Genomic DNA, 25,528 nt, shown 5'->3' on the forward strand with positions numbered 1-25,528 from the left:
GCTAAAATGGTTCAGTGATTTCTGAGAATGAGGTTGGAGTAAAATATGGTTTTTGTCTGTGTAAAATAAAATCTTACAGCTGTTTTGGCGAGAAGCTCCCGTACCTCCATGCTTGGGGGCGAGGAGCCTGTTTGGGGCAGGGGTTGTCCCAACCGCATCGTCTGCGGGATGAAACCCACCTCGCTGGGAGCTTCTGCAAAATCTCTCCCACACGGACTCGCTAACGACTTGTTAGAGCCTGGCAGCTAAATGATCGGAAAGTCGCATTTGCGCTGGCCACGTGCCATCGCCCCGTAATTTCTCATTGTTCATTGTCCCCGCAGAACGCCCGAGCGCGCAGATACACAAAGCAGGGCTCCTCTCGCGAGCGATGCTCCTGGCTGCCACGCCAGGGTGGGAACGGGAGGATTTGGGGGTGCCAGACATCGGGGCGAGGAGTCCGCTGGGGCGAGGAGGCCGCTGGGGCGAGGAGGCCGTCTCCTGCGCGCCCGGGCAGCGCGGGGTAGAGATGCTCCAGCACAGGGAAGGGAAGAGGAGGAGGAAGGTATGGAGCAAGACGGCAGGAGGGCAGCAGGTCCCCAGAGGGTTGGGGTGAGGACAAAGGCAGCAACAAAAGCTGGGAGTGGTGGTGGCCAGGGGACGGGGAGGGCTGCGAAGGGGCAGGGTGGGGATGGTGTCGGGCAACGGGAGGGGGGGAAGCCTGGGGTGGGCAGAGATGAGGTGCGGGAGCTGGAGGAGGTTGCGATGGCAAGAGGCCGCATTACTATCAAGGACTACTTGTTTTCAAAACAAGCAAACGCTCCAAAAAAAATCAATTTTTTCTAGGGTTTTTTTCTGTGGGCCAACGTGGTGTTGCGCCTGAGCTGTGGCTCCTTGCCCAACTTGGGGAGAGGTGTCGTGGGGGAAGAGCGAGGACAAGTCCTTTCCCTCCTGGCTGCAAGGAGCTGGCACTTGGCACCTCTCCCTGCGCTTTCACAGAGCCTTACTGGGAGCTGGAGGGTTTCTGGGTGACTTAGAGAAGCTCCTGGGAATTTTTAAATTCCTTCAGGGGAAGGAGAAAGGGTGCAGAATATTTAGGAACTTATTCCCAAGTGTTAAATAGGCACTAAAAGCCAAAGCTTTCGAGGCAAGTGGAATTAAAAGCACTTCTCGTGCCACGTGACCAGCTCTTAAATTCAGGGTTTGCGTGACGTTTTAATTCTCTGCATAGAAAAACCGGGGTAGGTAAGGCCTTGGATCCTGCTGTTGGGGGGAAAGAATTGCAGAAGGCAAGCTGAGGTTTAAAAAAAAAAAAATTACCTAGAACATGAAAGAGCGTTCAGGGCCTCCTCTCATGCCACAGAGGCACCAGACGGCGGGATGTGCCAGCCATGCACCCCTTCCCCATCACCCTCAAATCGCCGTGCAAGGAGTGAGGTCTCTTGGTATTACTCGGGACTATCGGGGTGCACTCTTGGGAAGCCCTATCCAAACAAGGGGGTCACCCGACGAGCAACGCGGCGTTTCCCCCGTTCCCGAAGCCTGGTTGTCCCCGTCGGCCAGCGCCTGTCTCCGTCCCGCTGGCGGCAGGAGGTGACACCGAGGCGTCCCCATCTCCGGGCCCCCGCGGCCGCCTCTCCCGCTGGGTTGGAACCCCGGGAAGGTGCCGGCCTCCGAGCCTGGTGGTGCGTGGATGGTGGTATCTGCCCATCTCGGGTTGGGAGCCTGGGAACCTTTGCTCGCCTGAGTAAGTGTGGCAATTTCTGTCCCTCCAGTCTGCTGTGAGAACGTCAGGACTAGCCCTGATTCGCTTCAGTCACAAGAACTGCATTGTCTTAACTTGTGCCAACTCTGTTTCTAATTACATTTTAATCATTTAAAAATGATTAGCAGTTTTTATTGCCTTGTTTGTGGGTAAATTTTCTCACCCCACACATTCTAGCTGCACTCCAATGACAAGTCCTTTTATAGGCAAAAAAGCCCCCCGAACGTCCACATGACTATTTACCTACAGCATATTTTATGCTTTCCTAAATTTTAATACTTTCTGGGTGCCAAGGCTCTTGCATTTTCTGGTGGATCAATTGTGGTATTGTGCTGTAAAATTAAGCAGTTTTTTTTGGCAATCCCAAACAATGTAACTTCCACCGAAATGAAGATACCGCACATGTGTTAACTGTGAAAAGTTTCAGCCCTGAATAGTTGCCTTGAAGCTTTTTGCGGTGAAAAGAATTATGTATTTTCCTCTCTTTGAAAACAAATTTTTTTTTTTTTTTTTTTAAACCATGTTTAAACAGGCTGTTTTTGTAAAAGGCCCCCTTTTTTTGTTATCTTTAGTGTGGTTAGTTGCTTTATTGCTAATCTTGGTGGGTAACTGTATATTATTCACTCTATTGTTCAGCAACACAAGAGAACCTTTGTCATACTCCCAACAGGGCTATTTATATAGTGTGGCACTTCTGAGGGCGTCTTCCTGCCCTGATGTTCTTCCACCTTCTGGGGAAAAGAAAATAGTTCATCGGAGCGGGAGCACGAGCAGCGGTCGCCCCTGCCAGCCGCCCAAAGCCGGCTGCTGAAATAAGGGCGATGCGCAGGTCCCCGGGATGCCATTTGGAACAAGCTCGGTGGTTTCCAAAGATTTGGTTGCATGCGGTTGAGGTTTACCAGAAAGTTTATTGAAGAGAAAGATGCACTCAGGTCTGGCCAGGGAGAGGAATCGGGGTGGTCGTCCCCGCCTGTCACTTGGTGCCACCATGGGATGGGGTCCCTGCAGCCCTCACCCCACAGCAGCTGCCCAGGCTTCATCCAGCAGGTCCCTGGGGACAAAGGAGGGCTTGGGAAGACCAGGAGAGTCTTGATTTATTTTACTTTTTTTTTTAATTCCTTGGAGCCTGGACTTCGGCGGGGGATCTTCTGTTAAGGGATGTCAACAAACAGGTGCTTTCCTTGCTAGATGGGTGTTTCTTCCCTGGGGCGGGCAGGTGGGTGAAAGTCTGCGGCTTTGCTCACCTGTGTAAGCTGTGATTTGGTCTCCTGGGTTTAGACGAGCTGCTGGGGAGAGCAGGGCAGCCCCCACGTCGCTCAGCCGCAGCTCTAGATGCACCAGGAGGGATTCCCACCCTGCGCAGAAACATCTGTATTGCCTGTGAGCTTACCTGCAATATATTTATGGCTCCTAATGGACAATAACCCCTGACAAGGAATCATCACAAACAACAATTTAACTCCTCTTAGGAAACAATGAGCCACCTTAGTTCAAAAGAATCCCAGCCTCGAGGTCAGCGATGGAGCAGTGCTTTAGGAGACGGAGCTTATATTTCACATGCCTGCTTTGTATCTGACCTGATGCAGGGCACCAGCCGCCGGAGCTGTGCTCTCTGTGGCATTAGTGATCATTAACACGCTCAGGAAACTTGGGGAAACAGGCACGCTCGAGCATAAAAAAAGCCGCTGCCGATGGCGCTTGCATTTTAGCTCCCCCATTAACAACAGCGTTTCTTAGAGGGAGAATAATTGTGCTTTCAGATTTCGGGGGGAGGTTTTCCTGGTAGCTGGGAGTTTGGCTCTGTGTAGACGCAGGAATATCTTGTGGATGTCTAACATAAGCATTAAGCAAATGTAAAAACCAGGCTCAGTGGGGAAAAGGCTGCCTTATTTTGCGTGCGAGCGTATGTGGGACAACTGTTAAACCCTACGGAAAAGAGGCTACAAATAGGCAGGTCTCCCCGTTTCGGGCGATCCTTGAATTATTATTTGTGAAAGGGGCAAACCCCCTCTCTTTTTATATTTTCTGTTGCTAACCAGCTGTGCAAGAAGTTAAACATAGTAATTAACCCATATGTGACCCACTACATTTGACTGATTTCCAGGCAGGGACCGAGCGGTAACTCTAGCCGGCAATTTGAACCTACCATGTTCGTAATGATGATTTTACAGTGTAATGGTCGCACTAAATCCTTTCACTTTTGCTCTGTAGCCGCTGTTGTGACAAGAAAAGCTGTGGAAACAGAAATGAGACTCCATCAGATCCAGTGATAATTGACAGGTAAGGACTGCTATTGTTTCCTTCCATTTTTTTTCTTCTCCCCCTCCTCATTATAATGAAACACCTGCCCTGTGTTGCTAATGGGGAAGAATTAGGAGTATATACGGATGAAATTTTGTTTTTGATACTGAATTAGTTGTGCTTTGCAATTGCGATTGCCATGGAAGGGCCATATGGAGGATAACGGAGCGACCTGCTCTTTGGAGGGCTCCGGTTCTTGTAACTGATTCATGTGCATAAAGAGGAGATTTTTCTTTCTGACTTTCTGTGGCTCAATTCACATGCTGTGCCAGGGAAGCTTCAGGAATAAAATAATAATAGTTCGTGATTTATGAAATGTGGTTGGGTGCTTATAAATATTTAACTTTTATTTGAAAAATGTTTGAATCATTATCACTTTTAGCTACAGTAGTTCTGTTGGATGCAATCCATCTACATTTTAAGGTTTTTATTTATGCATAAAAACAGTTAAAAAAATAGATCTGCAAAGTAAGATTTTTTTCCTCCTCTTATTTTCTTTGGTTGGAATACTATTTTGACTGTATTGTCAGTTGATTAATTCATTTTTGCCTGTCTTAATTATTGTGTTTTTAAACAGATCCATATTGCTAATCTGACATCACCGAGTAAATCATTGTAGTACAATACATCTATTTTAGTTGTTCTGAGCCACGCGTAGTTTCTGTGCTTGCAAATTATGCAAAATGGTAGCCAAAGAGTCAATTTTACATTTTAATTGTCCAAACTCATTGTACGAAGCCGCGTGCGATAACCAGGTTATTATGCAGCATTGCTCTAGAAGAGTTAAATGGCCATGAAGTACTGAAAGTGTCTGTCGTCAGCTGGGGAAAGCAATACCCCTGCACTAATCTGTGAATAGAGGGACCCTGACGGGAGACTACCTATACATCTAGGGGCGAGAGCATAGAATAGCGTGCTCCTCCTTGCGTTATTGTCTGGGTTAATGTTTGCTGTATTAAGTTGAAAGTATCTTCCGTGCCAGTGCATCCATTTTACGAAAGAAGGTGAAGAGGGTTTGATGTGTTGGGTGCCACACGCAGCGAGCGGTCCAGGGCTATGGCAGAGCCTTGCCTGGCATTGTGCTCCTCCAACCCCCCTGACTTACAGTTCTTGTTTGAATTTGGTAAGAAAGTGCATATATTGGAAGCTTATAGCAGATGTTTTGATTAGCTATAATAAGTAATCCTGAGAATGTTTGGATCTCAGAAGACATCTCTATCTATTTTAACTAGGCATATTTTCATTTTCTGTGAGCATTAGGTAGTACCACGGAAAGTGGGGGGGAAAAACCCCCACAGTGAAATCTGTAGAGAGATGTGTTTTATAAGCATGCTGCGGAGTCGAACACTATAAACATGGTGTTAGAGTGGCATTTTGAGCAACATGAAAGCTACAAAATTCACATGAATTTTTCATTGTACTGGAAAGTGAGATGTTAAGATGCTAATGGCAGGTTTACAGAAATATTTTGTTTAACTATCTAGTATGCAAAACTGCTAGTTGCAAATCATTTTAAATTATGAAAGCCAGAGATGCTGTCTGTTGCATGCTTCCTGCAAAATGAGGAAAACAGTTACATGAAAACCCCAGATTCAGCTTCCCAGCAGCGATCAATTTATCAGTCTTTACATAAATTGATGCAAAAGGTACCAATTCGGAAGATTATTTTTAAAATGCAAGCTAAACATAATGTAAAGAGGATAGTAGAAACCCTAGCTCACCACCCGTACTGAATCACGCTTGGCTTGTGAATGGGTTAAGCTTTTAAGTTCTTCACTTGGTTTTAAATTGTGACTTTGATACAGAAGGTTGATATGACTGTGGTTTGAATAACATTTGATTTTGACCTGCTCCTGTGGGTTGCAATGGTATAAGAAATTTGACTCAGCAGTACTGTAATTAGCCCTCCCCGTGTTTTTGAAACAGGATTGTGTTACCTGGATTGCATTAGTGTGGCTTCTATTGTTGCCGCTTCGCATCTGTCCCAGTAGGGTACTTAAAACCTTTTCTTGGCCGGGACTAGTTCAAACAATTTAGGCCAAATAAGTATGTGCTTTATACAGTTAGTGGCTTTAGTGATGTTTCTTGTGACATTTATCCTATTCATTTTTTTCCCCCCTTTTGGTTTGGAAAGGATGAAGTGATCTATATGGAGCCTTTTTACCTTGAAACGAGTCCTTTAAAATTGTTCTAACATTAAAATGCCTGCACAAGTCAGAACATGTGTTTAGTTGTACTCCATTGTCACTTCTCCATGCACGCAATTTTTAACTATTATGTCAATTGATATGCAAACCCATATTTAGCTATTTTTATTTGCATGTGAGCTTAGAGAATTCATTTACCATTTGGGCTAAAGCACTCCCACATGCCTTACGCTCTGATAAAGTCTTGCCTATGGATTTAATCTAACTCTTGCGTCAAATCCTGCGAATCCACAGACTCTGACCTAACATAGAATTTAACATAGAATCTATCCATGGGATTTTTGACATATGTACTTACATGGAAATGCTATCCTCTTCTTACATGCTGGAATACTCTTTTGGATTGATTAATCCTCTTTGATGAGGCTAGAGGAACTTGGGATAGAGCGAGCTCCCTCTTTGTGGTGGTTTAGTGAACTTGGCGAAGAGGCTCTTTGACAACTTCAAAGTTACATGTGTTGTGTTCTTTTTCAAACCCTAGATGCATATGAAAAGTAAATTGTAGATTTTTATTTAATCAAAATATGGGATTTAAAAAAAGCCCGTACTTGTGTTTGGAACAGGATATGACTTTATAAAATTGCTTTATACCTTGCTCTGTTATAGTATCAGCAGATACAGCAGTGAAAGGGACCTAAAGAAATTTATACTCGTATAGTGATCTGAATTTTCTTTGGAGAACAAAATAAATCTATTATGCTTACAGAGCAGTCATTTCAAGGAATTTTCTTGGAAACTTGTGTGTGTCTGAATCATCTTCTTAGCGTAGCCTGTATATTTTATCACTAATCCAGTTACATGTGTCGAGATGAAGATCTGATGAACAGGAACTCATTTTAAAAGGGGTATTATTGTCACAATACAAATGCACAATTCCTCCTACAAGTGCAGTGGCAGGGCTGTATTGTAATCACACTTTAAGAAAACACAGAGCACTTCCTGTTATTAAATTAAACTCTAGATTGATTTAACTTTCAAATTGTAACTCATATTTGAATTTAAAAGGTTTGCAATAAAATTCTTGTGAAGAAATCGAATAAATTGTGGTTTTATTACCACTCTGGATATCCTGGTGTCCTAACCTTTTTCCTTACAGTTATCTTAGTTCAATAAATAAAACCTCATTAGACTATTCCCATTTCAACGAGTTTATTAAATTTTACAGGAGTAATTAGCATAAGCTGTGCTAATTTTTCTGGAAGACTAATGAGAGCGCTTCCTAATTAGGTTTGCTTTGTAAGAATCAGAAAAGATGATAATGACAAAAGTCACATAGGGGAGAAAGTGGGGCTTTATATTATTCCTTGGTTCAGGGAGGAGGCTCCTCTCTCGGCACTCTGTTCCAAACTTTTAAACCCCATTTACCATTGTCAGGACCAATATTTAATGGTGTTACCCATGCCTGCTGGGGCTTCTTTCCCTTTTATGGCTGCATCCAGTAACCAGGAGTCCTACTGACTGATAAAATAGGAATAACCACTGCAACCCCAAATATAGCAGCAGAAAGATCTCAGCATTTGGGATCTATACCATATACCTCCAGCTTGTGCCACTGCATGGAAAAAGGGCTGAAAACAGCCTGCTTGGCAGTTGCTGGTTCATCCCAAATCTTGCTTCTTCCCAGAGAACTTGAGCAGGCTCATGACAGTGACCTGAAATCGGCTTTGCTGAGATTTACCAATACAGATGAGACCTACTTAAGAAATCTTGCCACCCTCTATCTTTTGGATAGATAAACTTCAATTGCGCCGTAAGTCAACAGGCTTTGTGCTGGAGCTGTGTGCCCTTAGGTGGCAAAGTCAGCCCGGGGATGGCCAGGGTCTCTTCTGGCCCTTGTCTGGCAATATACTGAAGTTCTTCATGTGCTGCTTCGGATGCAGTTTCTGAGGCATGAGGCTCCCTCTGGCTTTGAAGGGGCGGCTCACGCATTTCCAGTACAATCAGAGCTCTTGTCCATGGAGCAGGGGTGGCGGCTCATGGATTGGAAGCTGTAAAATTTTTTTACGCTTTATTATCAGATGGCACCAAGGTACATTTTAATGCACAACCTGCTACCGGTGTTTGAAAGGCCTGTGTGCTTTCAACACCTGCTGTACGGGATGCTCGGCCGCGCTCTCTGTAATCCGTTCCCAGCACACCCAGCTGCCACGGCTACGGAGGGAGCCAACTTACCTACATATGTTTTTGAAATCTTTCAGCCTTTAACCTGAAAAATTTTATGTTTGTGGGTAGGATTTCACCATGCAATGACATGAAAAGAGGCGTGAATGACTTTCAATGTCTCCATTTTACCGCTTTACAAGTCATCACGTAGTGGATTGTATTTTACGGGCCTGATCATCTTTTCATCCTAAATACCAGGCAGGTGGAAAAATGACACAGAGGACTGTATCGCACTCACTGCATCCTCCCCACAAATATACTTGTCAGGCAGATGTGGCGATTAATGCATTTTGCAGTAGCTTTCCATGCCCAGAGGGAGGGTGATGGAGATGCAGGCAGGCTGGCAGAGCAGGCCAGCTTCGGGAGAGATGCCGCCAAGAGGATGAGGTGGGTTTTCTTTGGGAGGGAGCTGCCGAGGATTGCTTTGCTGCAGGTGATGGGATCAGCGCCGCAGCTGATCCCCAGCCAGACTACAGGGACACGGGCTTGTCGTAGCACTGGTGTCACAGCACAGTGGCAGAAGATGCCAGGCACTTTGGCAGTGGCCCCTTTGCAGAAGTCCCGGCTCCTGCCCTGTCCTGGTCGTATCCTTGGTTCCCCCCCCAGCCAGATGCGGTACCTGCACCGGGCTGCGTGGGGGCAGAGGAAGGCGCGTGTGCTGGTGTCCTGCTGCCCCCTTGCCCACCCTGGGGACGGGGCTGCAGGAGGCTGCGGGTCCCCTCCGGCCTGGGTCCTTGGGTGGGTTTTGCATGCAGACGTGCCCCGAGAGATCTCAAGACATAGGTGAGAAATGCGCCGAGGCCTGAATATTTGGCCGTTCTCTTGAACCTCGTACTGGAAAGTGCCCGCCTCGTTGCTGTGCCCCTTCCAGAGCCAGATGGGAGCTATTGATCCAGCAGGGAGGGAGTCCGCGGAGCAGAAACTGAGCGGCAGAGGACGACCCTCAGCGCTGCACAGAGATGTCTCCCAGGCTGTCTTTTAAGGCTGTGCTGCCTAAACCCTCTGGGCCTCTCAGCAGCGTGTTCAGATGGGCAGAAGTTGGCCTTGAGCGTTTCATGTGAGCTCCCCGAGCCTGTGAACCCATAGATTTCTGAGAGGGGAGGGACTGAGACACACATCCTCAAGGATTTGCTTGTGATTGATGCAGCTGAGAAGCATTACCCCAAACATTTCCCACATGGCTTAGGCAACCAAAGGCATTTTGAGCTGTTGCGAGATAAATGGGAGACTCTGATCAGTAGATGCTTCTCACACAGAGATTCAGACATAAATGCTTGCCCCTCTACCAGCACTCCTCATGCATGTGGTGTCAGTCCTCTTTCTGGTGATGAAATCGCTAGAGCTGGGGGTAAGTTTGCAAGGATTCTTGCAGACATCTCTTGGTTTCAGCCTACTGGGGTTGGCACATATCTCTGCTGCTTCAAGAATCATTTATTTTGTTCTTGGGGTTTAGTGAACTTGGTCAGGGTCAAACCAGCTTCTGCTTATTGCTTGTTTGATTTCTCTCGCCTCCAAGTATAAGAATTTTTGTATAATTTCAAAACTGTTATGCAAAACCTTAATTTGGTCTCGGCTTCACTCAGGAGGTTTGTGATTTTCTCAGCAAACCTGTTCTGAGTTTTCAGTTTGTTATAAAACCCCAAACCAGGCAAGTTTTATGTGGTTTTGGGTTTCACTGCAAACATTTCACACTACTCTAATAGGTACTTGCTTCTCTCAGTGATGCCTTTTGAATCTGCAGCTAGTGTTTTGGGCTTTATTTCACTGTGATCTTATGCCTGATTATTACTATTTAATATCATGGTGGTATAACAGAGGTTCCAATCGCAGAGAAGGCTTATTGTACTAAATGCTGCGTAGTCTCTAGGTAGGTAGATTATCCCATTCCTGAAGAGAAGTGGTTGTCCTGATGCAGTTGGAAAATTGAAATTGAGATTTTTCTACGGGAAGTGAAAAAACAGGCTTGTATAAATGTCCCGGGGATGAGGGAAACTGAAGACCAGTCTACTCTATTGCTTTTGGCATTTGACTATCATCTTTAGTGCTCACCCACAGCCCTTTGGGGCTTGGCCAGTTGTGCTGTCAGTCCCGAAAAGTGACTTGCACGCACACGTGGGATGTGCTGGACCTGCTGCCCCGAGACGCCAAGGTCAGCACGTCTGTGTCCATATAGCTCTGCTCTGCCCTGGGTGGCTGGTGAGCCTGGGCTGAGCAGCTCTGCGCCTACGGCTTTCAGAGCTGCGGCTGCTGTCGGGTCTGTAAATCCCTTGGGCTCTTTCTGAAAATCTCAGTCTTGGTCAGCAAGGGTTAACAATTTTAAGAGACTGCACTGGTTTCTCTAAGTCCTTGAAGTCCATCCTGAAGACCCTGTGTGACTGTGCAGAGGAGGACCCTGAGGTCCGACTGAGACCTCGTGGATTACTCCGCTGCTCCCTTCAGATGGCAGGATTTGGGCATCCGAGGATAGAGGTGCTTTAAAAATTTGGCTGCCTCGGTGCAGTGACCTCCTGCAGCATCAGGAAAGCTCCAAGTGCGCCAGGCTGGTCCCAAGAGGATCCCAGGGCCTGGCAGGGTGATCTGTCCCTTTGTTTCTGGTCACAAAACTTCAAATGTGTTATTCATACCTATCGATTTCTTAATACGAACTCCTACTTCAAAGCATGTCCTGCAGCAGGGAGGGTCTGCTCGGCGCAGCGGGCTACCCGGCTCCACGCAGCTCAGTGCCAGCTCTTCTCGGTCTCAAGAGTGAGGATTTTGTTTGGGAAAAAATACTGGCTTTTTCTCATATGCATATATATGTACACACAGTTTCTGGTGTGGATAAATTTCCTGTCCCATCTTAACACCTGATTTATTTCCATATTTGCTGTCGCAGTGGGAATGCACACATGAATAAGAGCAATAGGAAAATGTATTTGCTAAGATCATCCTCAGTTTTAATGCAGATTAGCTAAAATTATTCTGAACATGAAAAATGTATCTTAGCTCTATCCCAGCGTTTATTGGGTAAAACCATAACCCAAGCCTTATTCTGCAGAAGCTGAGGTGTATGAGTTGTTTTCTTCCTGTGAGTAGTCATAAATGTTTGCATGTTCTAGCCACCGAAATGTATTCTCATAAGTAATTGGCCACATCTACAAAAATAACTACGCTAAATTCAAATCCACTTCTGCCTGCTGGAAGTGTTTAATTTTAATACAATATCTAACTAATAAAGTTAAAAGAGAGTAAGAAACAATTGTAGGTTTCTGTGTAAATCACGACTGAGATAACTTTCTAGAAATGGATTTAACGCTGTCCTTGGAGAGCAGCAAGTCTCTGTAGTAGTGGTGGTAAATACTGGTATGAATTTTTCTCTTTCCCTGTAGCATCATGGGTTTTTTTTTCTGTAACAGTTCTGGAAAAGTACAGAAAGGCCGTACAAAGTTCCCAGTGTGTCACATTAGCAACTTTGCATAGGTAGTTTGTGATCAGAATATATTACTGTATCAAATGAGTGTTTACTTTTTTTGCTAAGGACAGTATTTTAGAAGTTTTTTTAAAGTGGAACGAATAATTTTCTACCCGCTTTTTAAAAATAGTGTTTGGGAATAGGAAACATGAAAACAAATTTTCTGGTGCTGTTAATATGTGAATTATATGAAATGAGTTATTAAAAGGCTTTATTTCAAATTATATACCGGACAGTATTAAGGTGACCCAGATATAGAGCCTTTCACTGCAATCATTGAAACGCTATGAACAGTACTGTTTTGTCTTTGGTTTCTTGCTGCCTCTAAAGGTGTAGGCAGATGAAGATAACTTTAAAGAGAGCTATTTCTCCAATTACAAGCTTTTGTCCAAGAGCAAAGAAAGATTTTTAGACTAACAGCATTCACTATAACAAAATTAAATTCCCTTCATCTGACAAGAAGCCGAGTTTGGCAACACTTTGGGATTTTTTGCTGGAGATATAGCAGAAGCTGCCCTCTGCACCCCCTGTTTTTCAGCCGGCCAGACCTGAAAGGCTGTGACCCGAATTTGGGGGGGAGCGAGGTGGGGAAGGGCAGGGGGGCACCGGATGGCGTCACACACGGTGAGAGCAGAGCGGGCACCAGTAGGCTTGGGGACGTGGTTTCCCCCTTTGCCAGAGAAGGGCGGGTTGCCCTTCCCAGTGGTCCGGGGGGGCGAGGGAGCAGCATCGCCACTGTCACCCCCCGCCGGTGACAGTGGACGCCCGGCCAAATCTCTCCGGTTTTGTAACAACGCGGAAACGTCCAAAATGGCATTCCACAACTATGCCATCTCGCTAACCGGCTGAGGCACAATAGTTCAGTAATGTAATATAAAAAGTAATGGTGTTAGCTAACACATCCTTAATAAGATATTGTCCGCTGCTCTGCCATATGCTACCGAGCAGGCTTTCCCTCTGTGGGGCTTTTGAGTTCTCTCAATAAGATTATTTCAAATACTCTAATCCTGAATCATTGACATGAATACAAAAGCCTAGTGACATCTAATAGATGCCTCTTAGCTTTGCTTTTCCTCTTGTTCCTTTCCTTTTTCTTCTCTTTTTACCTGACAAAAAGCTTACAGACACTTGGGCTCTGTCTCTCAGTACCAGCATGTGGGTCCCCTCATGAAATATAAAGGAGGAAAAAGGGCTGACATAGGGCTGATAAGCCACAGAGCAAAGGACCATAGATTAAAAGTAAATGCCGGTAAATCCTACCCTGTACACTCAGTTGTTCTTTTATTGTTTTCTTTAACTCTTCCAGTGCCACGCCGGGCTAGAAAGAGATGAAAAATGGGGTTAAAAAAAAGGGCGATGCTACAGTGACATAGTGCCAGCGTCCTAAAGGCTTGCTGTACGCTTGGATTTTCTCAGCTCTCCTCTCACCTTGACTTTCTAATCAGAGTTGTAAACTGTTTCAGCTAATCGCATCATTCAATTAGCTGAGTGTTTAGGTCATTTTTTCAAAGATTAATTAAAAAAAAAACAAAAACAAAAAAACAAACACCCCCACACCCCGAAGTGACATGATTGTGACACTGGAAAGGATAAATTTTATATAAAGTAAATGTTAGGAAGAACTGATATCCCACTGTGAGTGTCTAGCAATAAAAAAAAAAGATCACCTTCTTGTTAGTGTTGTCTCGATGACTGTCAGAGACAGAAAATCATTTTCTGTTCATCTTCTTTTGGACTTTGCCAAACTGTTCATCTGTTGAATCCTAAAATTGCCTTTGGACAAAGTTATTGGTACAGGATGCAGCCAGTGTCTACAATGGGTTAAAAGGAAGCTGTTTAAAACATAATCATTTTCCTTAATTTTCTGTATGATTTTGTAGGGAGACTCTCAGGCTTTCCTGACCAGGATAACCATCCGCTTCCACCCAGTTGAGTCAGGTCTTCTCTGTAATCTCCCTGAATATAATCTTTCAGTTGGATTTTTTGGCATCTGCATCACTACATAACCATTGGCTGACTTCCCAGATGTTAAGTCACTTTGATAAGTGGATGTTAAAAACCACTTTACCTAGTTCAAATTTTGTAGAAGGATGACACAAGGAGAGAAGAAATGTGTTCTGTATTCATTATAAAGTTCTTTGCTCTAAAAGAAGAAAATTAGCCACACTCAGAGCTATTAAGATCTGATGGTAGCATCTCCTCCAGTCTGCTCCATGCGCCTCTGCAGCGCTTGCACGGTCCCGCACGAGCTGGGATTCAGCTGCAGGCAGGAGCACATCCCATGGCACGTCTCGCTGGGGGTTATGCAGGCAGGAGAAGGAAGGGACCCGCACGTGTTTTGTGATAGCTCTGCCACAGCTAGGATCAGGATTTGGCCCTTCTTAAAGAAAAATAAGTGAGTCCTGCTGCCTTACAAAGGAGTTCCCTGTGTAATCCTCAACTCTTCTGGGGTCTAGGGCAGAATTTGTTTCTTAAGCTGGGGTTTATCTGCTAAAAGCAGCTCTGTAAAACTTGTTTCTTTTCTTATCTCTGGGACTTGGTTTTCCGTTGGCACCATGGTCTGATGTTACTGTGCTCCAGCGGTCTCTGGGCTCCGTTGGGCTCCTGGGCTTGCCACGCTGCTGAGTGAGGGATGTACAGAAACGTAGTGAGAGAGTCTCTACCCTGTTTAGGCAAGACAATCCCTAGGCTACACCTACCTTCTTTCTTTCTTTTTTTTCTTTTTTTTTTTTTTTTAAGCATAATGAGCTCTGGCATTCTGAAAAATGGAATAAACTGGACTGTATTGTAGGAGGAAAAGTTCTCGCTAAACCCCATTATGTGGACACAAATTGTTGTCTGCTGTATACCGCGTGGCAGGAGAGAGGACCTTTTTTTTTTTTTTTCTGAGGGATTGCCCCGCTGTGACAATGGTAACTTAATTTGTCAGAAATTACAAGAACATTAATACATCATGCCCTAATACGTCATTAGTGCATTAATACCTTCAAAGTCATCGGAGTTTTCCTAATAAATGCCTTCAAAGTCGGCTGGGCATTCATAAATTTGAGTTTTCAGTATTATAATTGTAATTGAGACACCTATTTTCCGGGAGTAATTCTTGGAGTTTGTATGTAACAGTCAGCCTTGTTGACATTCACAGCCATCTGCACTTGAAAGAATAACACGCTGTTAGTTAATATTTGTGTTATTGTAAAGTGGCATGATTTGGAAAGAAAAAAAAAAAAAGGGAGACTGTTCTCAGGGAAACAAAAGAGAATTTTGGGAATGCTTTTTGCCATGGTAACCCAGTTATCGCTCATTAATCTGTCACATATGAAACAAGTTCCAGACTACAACACACTTAAACAAGGCAGCGTTCCCGGGGGGGTTCGCCCCCTCGGCTGCTCTACCTCTTACCTGCAGGCAGCATCGCGGCCGGGCTCTGCACAGCGCTGCGAGGGTTAATGATTGCAGAAAATCCCATCATGTGCCTGGTTGGCTCTGAAAGAGGGGGACCCCCTCCTCGCTTGGGCCACCTGGGCTGCCTGGCCCTGCCACCCCAAAAGCAGCTCCCCGGGGAGACGGGGGGGCCAACCCCAATGGGCGCCGCTGCTCTGGCTTTAGGGGCTGCCCGGATCTCCAGAAGGAAGGAAGTTTTTTTTTTTCCCTTCATTTCCAAGATAAGGTGTCATTCATGAGAGCAGCGTGCTGAACTAATCAGGTTAATTGAGAGGCCCTGAATAGCTCTCATTGAGCGGATCCCTCCTTCCTGCTCAAGGCAGATAGTGCAGACGGAGAGATTACAAGTGCTTTAAACTCTTTCTCTCCATCTCTGAATTTCACACCGATTTCAGGATGACGAGGGTCAGACTAAACCTGTGACACGGGGGTTGTACAATTTAGCTTTGCTGGGGGCAAGGCGGGTTTTTTTTTTTTTTTTTCTTCTTTTAATCGTCATCATTATGATTATTTTTTAGTGCAGCCAGAGCTTCACAGCTCTCCTGATGCCAGGGATGCCCTGCTGATTTACACCAGCTGGAGCGGTGTAAATTACTCCGCTGTTTTGGAAAGATGTGGAGGACGAATCCGCTCACGTCATTGGCTCTAGATTGACCTGCTCTTGAGTGTTGTTAATATTAAAATTATTTCAGACCTAACTCATGGCAGAGCTGCAGGAAACATTAATTTTAAAAAGATGTTTTCAGTGTTTGAAGCAGATAGCAGTTGCTTTTATTGCTTTTATGGTATCATTTCCCTTTAAACCCTTCTAATCGAAGTGGCTGTGCATAATTTTATTCAAGTTTACCAGAATGCTAAAGCATTTCCCTCTGGATGCTCTTGCCAAATTAGGAACATCCAGGCTCCAAACCTCACTCTAATCTTCCTACTCGCCACAGTCTATTACATTTTCTTTGCAAATATTGTAACTATTAGAGTGCAGGAGAGAGAATTTTCAGGAAAACAAATTCCCCAAAAGTAGTGTCGTCCCCCCCCTGCCTTCTCCAAGCCAAACTGGTTGCTTGGTTCAATTTAAACACGAGCATCGTTGTCCCCGTTGGCCCCCCTCCTCCCCCTGACTTCTTTTCCTTGGAAGTTTCAGGAATGACTTTAATTATCTCTACAATCAAATTCTCACTGCTGTCCCTGTGAAAGCGTGTAGTCATGGATTGCTGGGATTATTTTCTTTAGCACTTGGGGATAGAGAAACTGGTTGTTTGGAAATGAGAACCAGCTGGGTTCTCAGAGCTGGCGTTTGGAGGGAGCTACTTCGCACACAAACCCAGCGCCGAGCAGAGTCGTGAACTCAACCCCCAAATTACTGGCGCTTGGTTTGCCACATGGGATTATGCAATATCGGGGCTGATTTTTGTTCATCTCATTAATATGCGTCTTCAGGGTGGCTGCTGCCAGAGTTTGCTTTAACTCCTCACAAAACTTCATTGAGGCAGAGGTGTACCCTGCAGTCCCGTTCCCGGGCTTCACCTGCCTAAAGTAGGGAAAATAAAATTAACCCCCCGATACTCAATAACCTTCTATCAGACGTGTGTTCTGCAGATGACAGGTAAGCAGGTAAAGAGAGATTAATCTAACAAAAGAAAGAGCAGAGAGAACTTCTGTTATCTTACATCTTTTGTTGCCCTAGAAGACAAGCTGCAGGGGTGATGCTCTTCCTTTCTTTCCAGCTTGGAGAAATTAGTTATTTGTCATACCTTATTAATCTGTTTTAGTGCCAAATTCAATTTGAAATTAGGACCATACGTCTAGTCAGAAATTATACGACCTATGCTTTTAGCTGAGTATTTTCTCATAGGGAAAGGCGCAGAAATCTTCTTCGTTTAGTTATGAGGATGTAAATTTGGAGATATTCCACTGGGTTTAAGGCAGCTGCTCCAGATTGCTATCTTTTTAAGGGACCGAAGTGTTCATTCTTTGAAATACAAGGATTTGTTTTTATGGTTTATTTACATTTAAAAATATCAACATAAAATACTTATGTATCTGTATAATTTCTACTATAAGGGTTCTCTCTCACTCATGCACACTTGCACACAGCCTGCGTTTCACTGCAAACTGTTGTTAGGGTCGTTTACGTTTGAAATTGTGACTTTTTAATGTTTGAAATGCAATAGTGACTAAATCGATAGCTTAGGTAAAAAGCCGAGAAAAGAAGTCTTCCAGTTTCTTTATTAAAAAAAGTTTATAGCAAAGAAAATGATCGATTGCTGAGCTTTGAACAGCTTCTTTTATATGATTTGATTTCTTTAATGCCTGAAATATAACGACTCTGACTCTATTAATATCCCCTTTAGCACAACTAAATTGTTTTTTGAAAGATGAAACCATTTAGCTCTGAACATGCTTAGATCATACCATGACCTAAATACTCTCATGTATCACACACACGCTCTTTTAGAGTTTTCGGCTGAAACAAATATTCTGCAGCCACCGTGACTCTAACATCTGAGAGGTTTTCCACTTCTGCATGTTTTCTTCTGCTGATACATTTATTCAGTGTTTCAATTTATCATCTTATATGTATGTATACACATTCTCACACGCATACCGTGGTTTTGTATTTTTTGGGTTTTAATCTGGATTCCCCCCCCTGCCAACAAATAACTGCTGCATTTCCAGTCACTCAAATTTGGACAGAATTTTACTTCCTGTTTCAAAGGTCAAGGAAAGCTGACCTCAACAGCAGTGTTGAGGCTGCTGAATTATTCATATCATTGACTTTGTGTCAGCTTCCACATTTGTGCAGAGGGATGTTTTATTCATTTATCTCATTTAGGGACCTGCTCTGCACCTGTTTCTACCATTAAGTACCCTGTAATTTGCATTTGATGCTAATTTAGTTTCATATCAGCCTGGTCCCCCCTTGTTAATTTAATTTTCTAAGACCCTTTTCATTACAGTAGAAATGTTTCCCTCTTTAAAGCAAACATCTATACAAGTAATTGTATAAACTGCCTTTTAAATAATATCTTTTAGAAGATTCCATCGTTTAATTCCTTAATTCCTATAATTAGCCATGGTTTGATTAATGTTTCAAAGGGTTAAATTAAAATGCAGAATTACTCAAATGCATACTTGAATAATTTTCTCTCTGCTGATAACAGTTTCTGCATTGCTGCTTTTATTCTACTCGTGATTCTGAATATTACATGTACTAACAAGCACTAATTTTCCTTATGCAGTGATTTTCCTCTGCTAAGCGATAGCTGTTTTTAACGTATCATTGTTGGAAACTCCCTATCGCCAGTGGGATACTTAATTTTTTTCTTCTGATCGATTGTAAACAGTTAAGGAGAAATGCTGTGATCGAGGAGCCGCTCTAGGTTTCTTTCCAGATTGTGAGAAACTTAAAGAGATCCTTTATTTTGCCAACAAACATCGCTGCTGTGTTCTCACAAACAGCATGATTAGCGCCGATTGCTACAGAGAATAATTTGGAAATATTTACAACCATCATGGATTTGTTTGTGTAGGTGAAAATTTACATACGCTGTGATCCTACAGGGCAAACTGTTCTGTGATTGTCACCTCCAAGCATATTTATGCATTTTCAGTGCAAGAATACAGCACCGGGGTAAATAAATGACCAGAGGGGCTATAGTGGAAAATCCGAGTCCCTTTAGAACAGGGTTGGATAATTGCGGATGGGGGTGGGCGTTGTGCTCCCATCTCCCCGTTTGCCGGGGCTGGGGGATGGACATCCCCCTCCGCTCCTTCTCCAGCCAGGGGAAAATGTAACGGGTGACTCTGGGCTTTCAGAAGTACGAACCCCCCTTTCCTCGGTGGGTGTTGGAGGGGGGGATGAGGGAGATCAGCAGGAACACGGGGCTGCGAGCAGCTGGGTTTCATTACCCCGGCAAAACAGCTCATGCTAATTTCTCCCTCTGTTTACAATGCGGGGGGAGATCAGGGCATCTATCCCAGGGGACCATCCCCCCAAATCCTTCCATGTTCTCCTGTGGACAGGAGAGATTTGGCATTCGGCTCTGCTTTGACACTTCGGTGAGGGTCTCCGGCACCCGGCCGATGCTCCGAGCCGGTGCCAACCCCACGGCTGCGGTGCCGTGCGTGGCAGGAAGGACCTTAGTGCAGCGTATAGGGTCAGCTTAGCACTAGCTTTTGTTTTGCCCCACCAGAAGGGGACGCTCCTCTTCCTCCAAGTCCCCCTGAAGTCACGATGAGTTTGCGGAGAGATGCCTGCAGGTTTGGGCTGAAAGGGGGCTGTTCTGCTCTTCTGGTTTTTTGGCTGGAGCCTGGCGGTTCCTGCTGCAAACAGTGCCCAGGGCTGCACCGGGGGGCTGGGTTTGGCTGTGATGGTCCCAAAAGTGCGTCTTATATTACACAATGTGCCGCTTCGACAGATGAGACTTGGACTCTGGAGCTGCTAATAGTATAATATCCAAAATTTGGGTTGAAACAAACTCTCTGTTTCTGCATTGCTGTTAGGATGTTTTGCTTTTACTCTTTTTGGTCACAAAGACGTCTTGTGGGCTCTGTTTGTGCTGGCAGAGTCCCCAAACGCTGGTGTCGGGGGTCCAGAGGGGGTCTGTGTTGGAGGTGCGCTCCTGAGCCCACCCGGTTCTGGGAGTCCTGGGGGTGGCGGATGGTCAGGCATGAACCCGAGTACCTGCAAACATCACCTCTCCCAGCAGCCCCCAAACTGAGATATTCATAATTGCTCCCCCTTTATTTTATCATATACTCACAATAACGGCCTCAGAGCCGGGCATTTCCTGAGTATTAATGACCAGCTGGGGTTAATGGCCCTTGCTTGTGCCTTGAGCCATCAGCTCCTCCCGACTGGTCATTAATTCCCAGGAAAAGCCCTCTGTGGAGGTCATTATTGCTTAATTATCTCCATACACTTTAATGCCAGTTTTGACAATGTACAGTCTCATACTTTGAGTTATAGGTACTTTATAATTCATTAAATAGCTTATCATTAAAACTGCAGATGATCTTGATTATTATTTATTAATGTTTTCCCTTTGATTTTTTTTTTTTTTTTTTTTAATCTGATGCTCCTGTGCTGTAGTAAGGAGGGGACAAAGGTAGATGGAGCATGGCTCTGATGCTGAAAACCATCACGTGTTGGCTCTCCCTGTCTGGAGGGCTCTCCCCAGCTCTGAGATGCCCCAAAGGCAACCGTCAGTGGAGCCCAGACCTCGGCTCTGAGCTCAGCTTGCTTAGTCCTTAAGGGCCAGCAGAACGACTTGAGGAGGACTGGGATGGCCGCCCCCGCTGTGCCGGCCCCATGCTGTGGAAGCGTCGGCAGGATCTGGCCCGTAATTTTGGCAGTTCTTGCCTCGCTTTGCTCCTCACCCTGGCCCAGATGCGGGCTTGGGGTTTGCTCTGGGAGCCCTTTCTCACCTTGGCAAGTTGTTCACGTGGTGAGCTCTCTTGGGGTTCATCGTTTGGCTCTTTCTCCAGCAGCATCAGGTTGGTGATGTGTTTCAGGGCAGTGAGGTGGTGTGGAAAATAAATGGGACAGGCTTAAGCCAAGTAGAGGGACTTTAATTTGTACTTTTTAATAAGAGTGTGCATCTCCTTCTCCTGGGAGAAGCTTATCTTTCTGTCACTCAGGTGTCCCTCTGCGTGGCATGACAGAGCTGCAGCTGCTTCTGGCTTTGCACCTGCAAGCCCAGAGGCTCAGGGTGCTGCCCGCGTGCGTGCCGTGCTGGGGAAGGTCCGATACGCAGCCCAGCCCAGATGGCTCTGCACTGGGCTCCTTGCTGAAATCACGATCCGCGGAAATGGCCAGAGGAGCACTGACGGGTTCTGGTGCCCTCGCTCGGGTAATGCTGACTCTGGGGGAATTTACGGCCTTATTTGCCCCAAATGGCCCAATCCTGCAACCTCGTCTAGTTCTCCCCTATTTTCCATTTTTTTCACCCAAGGCTTTACAAGCAAAATATCTGGATAACAGAATGCTAAACCTTTGTGTCCACAGTTCCTCTGAGGTTTTGGTCTGCAGGAGCCCCGGTCAGCACTAAGGAGGGCTGTGACCCCGCTCGGGGGAACCCCCCCCACTGGCTTGGGGGCCACGGTGCTGCCCCACGTTCAGGGGAGATTGCAGTGGCAGGAGGATTCCGTTAGCCAGAAAACCCGTTAGGATGTTTGCTCCCCGTCCTCAGTCATCGCTTGTATTTCTGTTCCTCTCCCCTGACAGCATCAGGTTGTTGAGGCAATAATAATACAGATTTGGAGCTGTTTTCTCCATTACCTGCGTCTCTGTTGATTTTGTGTTTGCTGGAGGAAAAGTTGTGTGTGGATGTGAAAATACTGGCCCCATTGAGCTGTGCCACTGCCTTCGGAGGAGGCCAAGATTTCACCCACCGTATTTGCTTTTCTACCTCTGAGCTGTGTTTGTTTACAAAACCTTCTTCTGAACTGCTATAAACCACCCCACTGATCTGCCTCCCAGTCCCAGTCTGCTCTGGCCTTCTCCAGAAACCAGTCCGTTTTGATTAAAATCATAATGTCATTTGAAAGCAGGGAAACAAACAAACCCAAAGCCTTGCGCAAAGTTTGAAAGTAGCGTGTTGCTGCTGAGAGGGAAAAAAAAAAATCCCCAACCCCAAACCCCAAATCCAGACTCAACGGGTCTCCTGTTACCACTGTCAGGAAAGTCCGACTGCTTGAAGCTGATGAAGAGTGGCACGGTAAAAAAAAAAAAATAGAGGGCAAAAGGGAGCAATGTTATTTATTTATTTATTTAAGAGCCTAAAAGATTTATGATAAAGCTAATTTAGGAGCACGCTCTACTCCAAATTCCCGCTGCGTGCGAAAGTCAAGCGGCGCGCGGAGCAGAGGCACCGGGTGAGGATTTTAGAAGGGCGGCAGAGCTGGGAACGTGCTGCTCGGGGGTTGTTTTGGGTTTTTTTTTTCCAATTTTTTTCCTTTTTTTTTTTCTTTTTCCCTCTCCCCCCTCCCCGGTCTCAGTGGTGGCATTGTAGGGAGCCATGAATCGGCTCTCAGAGCGGTGTCTCCCCGCTATAAATCCCGGCCGCGGGGCCGGCGCGGTGGGTGTTGCCGTTACGGCCCGTAGCAGAGTTCCTGCCCAACGGGAAAGCGCCGGCTCCGCCGGGTCGCCGGGGGGAACAGAAACGGGCGGAGCGGGGCCGGGAGCGGCTGCGGGAGCCGGCGGCGGCTCTGCCGTCCCCGCTCGCTCCCCTCCGCCTCCCTCGCTTTCGCCCTCGTTCGCCTTCTCCCGCCTCTGCCCCCCGCCTTCGGGTCCCCTCTCTGCTCCGTTTATCGTCCCCTTCCCTTGTCTCCTCTCTCTCCCTTTGCTTTTAGCTTGCCTCCTTTCTTTCTCTTCTTTCTCTTGCTTCTTCTCTTTCTCTTTCTTTCTTCTTCTCTTTCTTCTTCTCTTTCTTCTTCTCTTTCTTCTTCTCTTTCTTCTTCTCTTTCTCTTCTTGTCTTCTTTTTTCTTGCACTTTTTAATTTTTTTCCCACTTTTTTCTCTCCTCCTCCTGTCCTCCTCCTCGCTCCTTCTCCTCTCCTTCTCCTCTCCTTCTCCTCTCCTTCTCCTCTCCTTCTCCTCTCCTTCTCCTCTCCTTCTCCTCTCCTTCTCCTTCTCCTTCTCCTTCTCCTTCTCCTCTCCTTCTCCTTCTCCTCTCCTTCTCCTTCTCCTTCTCCTTCTCCTTCTCCTTCTCCTCTCCTTCTCCTTCTCCTTCTCCTCTCCTTCTCCTTCTCCTCTCCTTCTCCTTCTCCTTCTCCTCTCCTTCTCCTTCTCCTTCTCCTTCTCCTTCTCCTCTCCTTCTCCTTCTCCCTCTCCTTCTCCTCTCCTTCTCCTCTCCTTCTCCTTCTCCTTCTCCTTCTCCTTCTCCTTCTCCTTCTCCTTCTCCTTCTCCTCTCCCTCTCCTCTCCCTCTCCTCTCCCTCTCCCTCTCCCTCTCCCTCTCCCTCTCCCTCTCCCTCTCCCTCTCCCTCTCCCTCTCCCTCTCCCTCTCCCTCTCCCTCTCCCTCTCCCTCTCCCTCTCCCTCTCCTCTCCTCTCCTCTCCTCTCTCCCTGTTCCCTTGCTAAAAGCCAAAGACAGGATTACAAATGGTGCTTAGGCATTGCGGTTTACAGCATTCTTTGGGGGTGTTTTCTTCTGAACAGTATGTTCTCTATCTTCCTTTTGGATTGTCATCTCTGTGAAAGAGAAAATATTCCTTCTCCGTCAAGAGCGGAGAAGCATGGAAAAATTGTGAAGTGTAAGGAACGTACAATGCTTCGTCCCTTTCTCAACATCCATATAATTACCGTTAAGCCAAACCAAAAAGCCTCGGGCTTAGAGATCACTAGAGTAAAGTTACATTTCGCAAGACAAAAACTGAACTCAGTGCTCAAAAAAAAGATCGGTGACCGCTTCTGTGTCATAGACTGTAAAAGCAGGCACGATATTTTGCTAGGGAAAAGCAGAGGCATTCAGGTTTGTTACCATATGGAATATAAAATTAGCTTTATTTACATTTCTTTCTTTCCTTCTGCTTTGCGGAGAGCAAACTTAGCTACTAAAACTCTTGATATGTTTGTTTTTCAGAAAGAATAAATAGCACGAATAGAGAAAACATCGGAGGGGGGAATAGATGTGATGTACAGTGATGATGTTGCTTTTTTTTAAGTTTTAATTTCAGGGTGGGAGCACTGGAGCTGTGTTGGATGGGAAATGTATTCACGCAATGAAAGGCTGCATTTGAATGCAGCTTTTTTGTTTACATTTTCAGCAAAACCAAGATGACACAGCTGGGCATGTTCAAAGTGAAATAAAAATAGGAATGAATAAATAAATAGTAGTAAAGAATAGTAGTAAATAAAACCGAAATCAAGCGAGCGGCACGCTGAGCCTTGCGGAAGGCACCCTCCGCCTGCCCAAGCGGCGTCGATCTGGGGAGGTGGTGGGAGCCGATGGCCGGGGAAGGAGGAGGGTGCTCGGGTGGGACGGGGAAGGCGGGAGAAGAGGCTGGTGGGGCAGGAGCGGAGCTTGGCTCCTCTGCTGCGAGCTCTTCCTCCCGCGCTGCAGCCCCGTGGCTTTGACCTGCCCCGGTAGCTTTGTGCCGCTGAGAGCTGAGTGTTTTCTTGCATGTTTGGGGCCGTAGTGTTTAGTTGAGAAGGGGAAAGTTTGGCCGCTGGTGCCAAATGCCGTGTAGAAACCTCCTGCCTGCAGGCAGAGGAAGAGGAGGGGGTGAGAAAACCAGGGAGGCTGCTGGGGGGCTGGGAGCCCTAAGAGAAGAGGCTGGGAGACCTGGAAGTGGCAGGCAGACAGAGATAGATAGCAATTAGGATCTAGAAGCAGACTGGGAGATAAGGAGTCACCGAAGATTTACTGTATGTATATGGACAGAAAGAAAGAGCGAGTACATTGGGAGCAGAGAGGGAGGTGTGTACGCACAGTAAATCTCCGGTGATGCCATATCTCTGGCTGCTTCTGCATCCTAATTGCTGTCTCCTTGGCTGCTGCTTTCTGGCCTCCAGCCACTTTCTCTCCATTTCGCTTCCTACCTCCCATGCCACCTTCGCGAGCCAGGATTAGGCCCCCCGTACGCTTATGGCTGGGCAGGGTGCTGCTCTCCTGGCGTGGGCTGGAGCGGTTTTCCTAAGCCTGCTGTGATTTATGCTCTGCTTTCCAGGGCCTCCAGTGAACCCTGGGAAGCAGAGAGGAGCTGTAAATGCCATGTGCTCTTAAATTTACTTTTAGGATCCTGTTGTTCACCCAGGAACAACCTGGAAATGTCTGAGTCTTTGGGAAGATCTTTCCTCTGCCTGTCAACGTTCATATCCATGCAGTTTCACGTGTGATTTTACTTGGGTCAAATTCTATTTGCTTTAGCAATGTGAGTAGCCCCAAGGAGCATCACACAGGGAGGATTTACCTCTTTAGGTCCAAAGGATGGTGGTATCTGCAGCACTGCGCTGAACCTTGCGTGGCTTTAACTTTTAAGGATTTTTTTTTTCCTGCCAGACAGGAATAAATGCCTCTTTGAAGTGGAGTATCTTATTCTTTCATGCATCTTCGAGATCACCTCCTGATTTGTTGAAACTCGTATTAGTATACCAGTAATGCTTAATTAGAATAGTTTTATATCAAGTAAATATTTTCTTAAATGCATAATTGATTGTGTAGGGAAGGAAGAACTGCAGGAATGGAAATCATACATCATTTCATTATTAATGGCAATG

The 25,528-nt window shown here is 45.8% G+C and overlaps 1 protein-coding gene across 9 annotated transcripts in view; it reads left to right on the forward strand.

Annotated features, from left to right (window-relative positions):
* The window catches only part of EBF1 (EBF transcription factor 1), a 286,258-nt gene that overhangs the window by 19,683 nt on the left and 241,047 nt on the right, over positions 1-25,528 (forward strand). For all 9 annotated transcript variants that reach the window (XM_049829285.1, XM_049829290.1, XM_049829287.1 and 6 more), the window contains one exon: positions 3,956-4,024. In XM_049829285.1, coding sequence (XP_049685242.1) covers positions 3,956-4,024 — 69 coding nt within the window. The remainder of the gene's footprint in view (positions 1-3,955; positions 4,025-25,528) is intronic.

This window comes from Accipiter gentilis, chromosome 26, assembly GCF_929443795.1.
Source record: "Accipiter gentilis chromosome 26, bAccGen1.1, whole genome shotgun sequence".
In the NCBI taxonomy this organism is placed as follows: Eukaryota; Metazoa; Chordata; class Aves; order Accipitriformes; family Accipitridae; genus Astur; species Astur gentilis.